The 7,495-nt window shown below is 53.2% G+C and overlaps 1 protein-coding gene across 1 annotated transcript in view; it reads right to left on the bottom strand.

Annotated features, from left to right (window-relative positions):
* Positions 1 to 6,072, bottom strand: part of DLK2 (delta like non-canonical Notch ligand 2) — a 7,796-nt gene extending 1,724 nt beyond the window's left edge. The window contains exons 1-6 of the mRNA XM_008643338.2: positions 5,993 to 6,072; positions 5,551 to 5,652; positions 3,921 to 3,984; positions 1,429 to 1,559; positions 688 to 832; positions 13 to 118 (exon numbers count right to left, since the gene is read on the bottom strand). Coding sequence (XP_008641560.2) covers positions 13 to 118; positions 688 to 832; positions 1,429 to 1,559; positions 3,921 to 3,984; positions 5,551 to 5,652; positions 5,993 to 6,047 — 603 coding nt within the window. The 5' untranslated portion in view covers positions 6,048 to 6,072. The remainder of the gene's footprint in view (positions 1 to 12; positions 119 to 687; positions 833 to 1,428; positions 1,560 to 3,920; positions 3,985 to 5,550; positions 5,653 to 5,992) is intronic.
* Between the last annotated feature and the right edge of the window lie 1,423 nt (positions 6,073 to 7,495).

The following is a 7,495-nucleotide window of genomic DNA, read 5'->3' as shown; positions in this document are numbered from 1 at the left end:
GCAGCCGTCCACATCATGCTCACAGAGAGCCCCCACAAAGCCAGCGAGGCACCGGCAGGTGAAGTTACTGGCAAAGCCATTTTCATCTTGACATTGCCCACCATTTTTGCATGGAGACCTGTGTGGAGAGAGCAAGGATAGGTCATGGCCCTGGCGACCAAGCAGCTTCCGCCGCCCCAGGGAGGTACACACAGAGCTGCTTGCATGGTCAGTGTGTCCAGCTCTCTCCGTGGGGGGAGCTATCTCAAGGAGAAGACTGGGTGGGAGTTTTTGCCTCCTCAAAGGCTGTGGCTGTGCACAGGCCCACCACCCCCCAGGGAAGGTCTTCAGCCAAATGATCTAAAGAGGAAACATGCCCTCCTGATGTTCCCCAAAGGCATCATGGATGTCAGCTCATCACACCTACAGCAGTTTGGCTGCCTGGGAGATGGGATGTCCCAGGCATGATGAATAGATGAACAGATTCCTGTCCTCCTAAAGCAGGGACAGGAATCTGTTCAGGTTGCAACAACACCCTTGCCCCGGTGGGACCATGCACTGCATGCTGCTTAACCAAAGCCAAAGGTGATTTTGGCTTAACTCCATTAGTTTATGGAAATTCACAGATAACAAGCCAAGCTGGGCCTCCACTTGGCAGTGTGGGACCTGAAGTTAATGCTGTCTTGTAATCTCACTGCAGTGTCTCACCCTGCCTTCTCGCATGGCCCTGTCTTCATCTCACAGTCCTTCCCGTGGAAACCTTCTGGACATAAGCAGGAATACTCCCCATCTCGATCGTAGATACACTGTGCCCCATTCTGGCATGGGGACTGGTGTTCGCAGATGTGTATGTCTGAGGGGAAAAAACAGTGTGAATTAGGGAGAAAGGAGGCCAACTCAGTGCAAACACAACCCACCAAACCCCCTGGGGATGGAGAAATGGCAAGAGCCTCTCCCTTCTCCCCTCCAATGGGCACTTGCAGCAACAGAAGTGCAGTGCCTGTGTGGTTGTGAAGATGCTGTGCATGCCAACTGTCCGACCAGTGGAGACCCCATGAAAGAGAACAGTCTCTGGGGCTGGAGAAGGGGAGTCCACCAGCCACCTGCTGAAGGCAGGAAGCCTTGGGGAAAGCAGGGGATGCTGCTTGGAGTCCTGATGCAGCATGGGAAATGCAATGAGTTCATCTGCTCCATTTCCTGAGGCTGGCCAGCATCATGCCAGCTCTTGCCACGCAGCCAGGGAGCAAGTACCAGCAGTCTGACCTCTTTTGCAGGAAGGGAATGGTCCCAGCTGTGGCAGCCAGGCAACATCCCATCTCCCAGGCAGCCAAAACGGCATCACCCAGGTGGCTTCTGGCTACGTTGGCTATGTTGGCTGACATATCCATGAGGATGTGCTGGGCTTCTGCCCTCAGCACCAGAGGCCGGAATGTCAAGCCCACAACTCACCTTTGTCACAGAACTTGCCAGCCCATCCAGTGTGACAGATGCACTGCCAAGGCTGGTGGCACGTCCCGTGAAGACATCCCGGCATACGCACGCACTCCTCGCAGTACTCCCCCTCCCAGCCTGGATCGCACCTGCAGGGGGACAGGGCATAGCAGCATAATCAGATCCAAGCAGGGACTGCAGAAAAGCTGGCTGTGTGCTGTGCAGGGTTCCCACAAATACAGCAGTGCTTGGAAACCCTCCCAAAGGCCCCACAGACCTCCTGGCTCCCTCCTCCAGCGGTAAGTACAGGCATCTCATCTATCCAAGGAAGCAAGCAGACAGAGCAGGAGCAGACTCACCCTCTGCAGCCAGGAAGGGTAAGTGGCCAGCAACAGAGCTCAGCAGCTTCACTATCACTGCCCTCATACCTCTGCTCCAGCGAGCCACTCTGTATATGCCACTGCATTAGCTCAGCAATTCCCACGCCTCCCACAGCATGCAGCCACTCTGACAGGCAGACAAAAGCCCGTCCCTAACCCTGAACTTCTTGAGGGAAAGGGACAAGAGGCCACTGAGGTCTGTGTGTTTCACTGTTCCTCTCTGCATTCTAATGTGTGTCATTTTTTGTCTGGAGTGCACTGTAATCCAGCTGTGAAACCTTGCCTGCTATGGCTGGTGCACAGAACAGACTTATCAGCTGGCTCACAAGGGCAGTACAATGGGAAAACCTGGGGCACACAACGAGCCTTCTGGCCCCAGAAGAGCAGGGCAGGGGCAATGACTAAGTAAAGCCAAGGTGCATTGCTCCAGTGGCAGGCATCCCTCAGACCTGCCAGCTCCAAGGGGGAAGCAAGTGATAACAAGATGAGAGCTGAGAGGAGGTGGCACCAAGCCACAACAAAAGCTATACTCAAACCAGCATGAAATTAAACCTAACAAAAACAACACAGTTTCTAGAGTAAGGAAGGGGATTCATTTTGATGGCTGGGGCTCATTTCAGCTTTTTTGGGCTGGCCCAAGGCTGCCCTTTCAAACCTGGGCTGGCTGTTGTCACTGTATGTTGTTCCAAAGAGATTAGGAATGAGGAAAATGGTTAAATATATATGTATATGTTAATTAATACGTTAATTAGAGGCTTTTTGATGGGAATGGAGGTGATACCATGTGCCCGATATAGTCTGGGGAAATACATTCATACCTGGGCAGCCCTGAGCAGAGGGATGTGGACACCCCTACCCCCCAGTACCTGCAAGGAGCAGGTGTCATCAGCTCCTTCCACTTCTCCAAAAGGAAGCTGGCCAACCTAAAAATTGCCAGCGAGGGGGCCAGGTAAGCAGCCAAGTCTCCCTGAGTTTGAGGTGATTTTAAGGTACTGCCAAGCTGCAAGGTTCAGCAAATACTCTGGAGGCCTGAAATCGGCAGCAGCAACTCACGTGGAAAGATCTGCAGCTGGAACACCTGCCACATGGTGACATGTGGCCTTTCTCACCGCGGCTTGGCAGCACCCAACCAGCCACAGCTGCTGAAAGGGCTCAGGGAGGAGCTCTGTGCAGCTGCAAAGGGGGGCCCAGCAAAACCAGAGCTAGACACTCCCTGGCAAGAACAAGTGGCCCAGGTGTGGTGTAACACTGGGGGCTGTCCTGTGAAAGGGGGCTGACCATGCCCTGGGGAGGAGAACATTGGGTAGTCTGTCCCCTTGCAGCCACAGGTGTCCCAGCCAGCCCTGAGCAGCCTTTGCCTCCTGGTTCTGCCTTGCAGAATGGGGGCTCCAGATGGTCCTACAGTGGGACAATAGGCAGTGGGTCTGTGGCAGCCCAGAGCAGTTATATGGGTGCTTCCCAGGCTGAAGTGCAGGGTCAGGCTCTGAGCTTTGACCCTGCGGGATCTGGGCATCAGCTGGAGCTGGGATGCCAAGTACCACATAAGCACTTCTGCTGCAGTAGTTCACAGCTTGCTGGTAAACCCTTTATGAAAACATCCAAAGATCCCCACTACAGCTCAGGCTTCTGAGAGGGGACCCTTGAGGCCCTCAGTTATATGCATGCTGCAGGTCTTCTCTTCCATGCCCCAGGGAGAGCACCTCCACCTCAATCAACAAGGAGGGCAAGCAAGCTGGCCAACCCTCATGTCTGCCCTGCTGCCTGATGACTTTCCCCCATCATATCTGAGCCTGAAGGCTGCTTCCCATCACCCAGGCACGACTGGGCTGTCCTAGGCTTCCCTCTAGACAAAAAGGGCTCAGCGGAATAACACTGGTCAGTGTGTGAAGGTGAGCACCCTGGAAGCACTGGAGCAAAGGCTAGAGGGAACCAGCAAGAGGCTGAGGCGTCAAAATCTCTCACTCCAGAGGGTGTCAGGTAAGAAGAGAGCAGAGTCATTGATTCCACATGTGGGGGAGTGGAGGAGGAAGTGCTTCAGCTCTGGGCAGGGGTGTAGGCACCAAGGACACAGCATCAAGGGAGGGAGAGCAGTACAGTCAGGAGCAGCAGAGAGCCAAAGACAAGCCATACCTGCACTTCCCATCCTGGTCACAGCAGCCGTGGGCAAGATTACAGCGCTCACTGCAGTCATCCCCTACAAGACAAGAGACATGTGGAGTTGGATTAAGCAGAGACTATAGATGATTCCAGATATGTCCATGGCCCTGGGTTTTTCCTTAAGTGCTCAGCCTACCCTTCCTCAGAACTGTAATGTGGGGGACCTTCCTTTCATTGGCTGGATGCCACACAAGAAATGAGGATTTCACAGTAACCCAAGCAGCAGTAACACTGTCTTTATTGAGGAATAGGGCTCTGCTTCAAAACTACCCGATCTCTGGTCATCTTCCCCACCTTCTCTCTGCTGCCTCCCTTAGATTTTTGGCCCTTCTGGGCAAGAGCTGGTGTTGCCCATGCATAAAGACAACTTGTGTAATAGGGACTGACCCACCTGGGACCTTGGTCCCACAGTCTTGCAGCAAGTATGGTGGGAAAGCTCAGGGACAGGTACTGCAAGGGGCACAAAGGGACCAAGGATGGAAATGGAAAGAATGGTTCTTCTTTATCTCCCAGAATGCCATCATTCCCAAGGACAGCTATTGGCACAGAGCAGTCTGATGGGAGTTCCTGCACTCTTCCAGGACCCAGCTGCCAGCACTCCCCTTCCAGCACAGGGAAGCAGGACTTGGCATCACATGGGGCCAGGTATCCAGTTCTGTTTATTTATTTAAAGGCCACAGAAGCTGTAACTGAGCCATGGCCTCACTGTGCCACTTCTCTTCCTCTCCTTCATGCCAGGTGTTCCCTTTCATCTCCACCTTCCCCTCTCCCCCATCACTTGCTCGCATCTTAGCTCCACAGGGGAGCTGGTTCACTCTGGCTCCACAAGCAGTAGGACTAGAGCAAATGTCAAGAAGCAGGGGGTTTCTCCAGAAGCCTTGTGCAACCCCAGGCCAGGCCCAGGACGTGAATGTCCTTACCTGAGCCCCTCCATCCTGGACCAAAACAGGTTAAAGCCCCCATGCCTAGAGATGCTCTCAGGCTTTCCCAAGCAGCATTTTGTGCTGCCTGGGAAAACGAACAGGGGAAGAAATCCCCTGTGCATGCAGTTTTGCTGCAGTGAGGCAGCAGGTCCCACTGTACCAGGTGAGAGCCTCCTAAAACAAGTCACTATGGAGCTGGAGCAGCATCCTGGGACTGCTCAGGCCCAAGCCTGAGTATTGTCACCTTTCCTATTTGTAACCATCTCTCCTGGCATATGGCTTTGGGAATTCATTGCTTATCTGGAGCAGGGATAGAGCAAACTAATCTTTGGGAAAGGATTTTGTCTGACTGGATCCAGGATTAGCTGTTCACTTTTGGAACCTTCTTCCCCCTGAACAGGCTCATTGGTTTGGGAACCCATTCACCCTCGCTGAGGGAGACAGAGCAGCAGGGATGTCTCATTGCCAGTCTGCTCAGGCACTGCCACCCCTGTGGGCAAGGATTTCTAAGGTCCCTCCAGTGTCACACCCCAAGTGATTAATGACTGGGCAGCATTTTCTGCTTTTCCAGGTCAGACCATTTCTATTTTGCGTGGAAAACTGAGGAGACTTCAGCAATGCCAAGGACAGGTTTGGAAAGATGGATATGAAAGAGAAGGACCCTGTCTACAGAGACTCACCTTGCACAAGCTGGTGATGGGCCAAGAGGATCCAAATCAAGGACATGAGCTGGAGACAGAAGCTCCTGAGCATGGTCAGTGTGGCCCCACCGAGATGAACACCTACAGAGAGAAAAAGAGCAAGCTCAGCAAAAACTTTTGGCTGACACCACAACTTCATTTCACACATCTCTTTCTTTCCACTACCTGTGAGTTTTTGAATTGAAACATCCAGTTTTATACAGACTTGTCACCACACTCCCCTCTGTCCTTCCAGACTCCTTCCTCTAAGTCAGCATTGGGGCACTAAGAATTAAAAAGCTTTTGGAAATGTGTGTACAGGAGAACCGAGTGTGCACACTCAATCCTGAGTGTGTAATAGCTCAGGCTGTTACACCACATCTTAGAGCACCCGCCCCTGGTAGCTGCTGTCAAGAGAGCAGAAACCTCCAGAAATACCAACCCAGCTGTGGGGACCTTAATCTTCGCTCCCTAGATCTGGGAGGCTTCAGCTTCATGTTAAATAAAGTCCTCCTGTGCACATTCAAATGAATAGATAGGCTGAGTGTATTTTACAGTGCCCAGGCTGCTTTTCAGCTGCAGGAGAGGAGGCAGTCCAGCAGATCTAGCAGAGGAGCAGGCAGTAAACAGCAGCCAAGCAAGAGAGTGAAGCAACAGGCACTAGAGCTGGGCTGCAGCCCCGGCAGGAAAGGCGAGCACACATCTCTCAGTAGGTGCGGTCCTTTTCCTCAGCTGTCCTGCAGAGAGCCCCGTCAGCCCAAGCTTCCTGCACCCATCTATTTTCCGACCGCCTCTTGCCCTCTTGAAGTAGCATTAAATACTTTCCAAAAAAGCTTCATTCCCTCCCAGCCTTCTGGGGTTGTTAAGGGCAGGAAATTCAAGGGTGATATCATAAATATATTACTGTAATGAGATGGGAGGGGTTAAACAGTTTTGTTAGGAGAATGGTGAAGGTATGGAGCAGACTCTATCCAGCTGCGTGGGTGTGATGAACAGGGGCCATTCTGCTTTCAGCTTGACTCTTTAGCTCTGGAAGGTTGTGTTTGGTTCACAGTTGTGTGAGAGACTTCTAAGATGGGGATGTAAGTCCTCCCACCCACCTACACGTACACATGCATTGCAGGAAGAGGTTTTGAGGTCCCTGCTAAGAGCTTCACCTGCCTGGACCAGACAAAATAGCCCATAAAAGCAATGATATTGCTTGAAGCATCCCTCCAGCAAACAAACCACCACCGACAAAGGATGCAGCATTTTCAGAGGGGCTACAGGATGTTATTGTCACTGCCCCAGTCAAATCCCACCATGGATTGCTGCATTCTCCCTCCTCACAGTCCCTTTGACACCATGCTTGCAGGACCCTCCTTCGCCTCCTGCCCCTAAACACCGGGCAGTGGCAAACAGCTGCTGCATTTCAGGGGAGGGTGAAGCAATTACTATGAAACTTAAAAAATAATTTAGGGCTGGAGAGGGAGTATCATGTTCCTTCAGGACTGTGAGAAGCGTAAGCTCTGACCACATGTCATTGCAAAGGCTGTTTTTCCCCACAGCTCCCCACTCGAGGCACAGCCTCTCAGACCTCCTGATGTAGTCACCCCATGGGTGCTGCTCCCAGCAGAACCCCCGGGGTCGCCCCGGACCGCGGCATCCTGGGCTGCAGGTGGTGCCCAGGAGAGGTGTGAGCAGCTCCCACCTGGGCAGGCCTGGCTTTGGGTCGCAAGGACACGGGCGAGGGAACTCCCTCCATCCCACTCCTCCGCGTCTGCCTGGCCGGGCTGGGGGCTACCAGACCTCCAGGTGCTGCGAGGACGCCCCCCGAGCCTATTAACCTCCCTCTCGAGGGTATTAGGGACCTCTGTGCGCCTGGGGACTACCAGGGACATCCCCAGGACGTGGAGTATCAGGCACTGCCCCTAGTCTGAGGGCTAGCGGGACCCCTCCGGACTGG

Source organism: Corvus brachyrhynchos, unplaced genomic scaffold, assembly GCF_000691975.1.
Source record: "Corvus brachyrhynchos isolate BGI_N302 unplaced genomic scaffold, ASM69197v1 scaffold70, whole genome shotgun sequence".
NCBI lineage: Eukaryota > Metazoa > Chordata > Aves > Passeriformes > Corvidae > Corvus > Corvus brachyrhynchos.
This window is presented reverse-complemented; position numbering and strand designations above follow the sequence as displayed.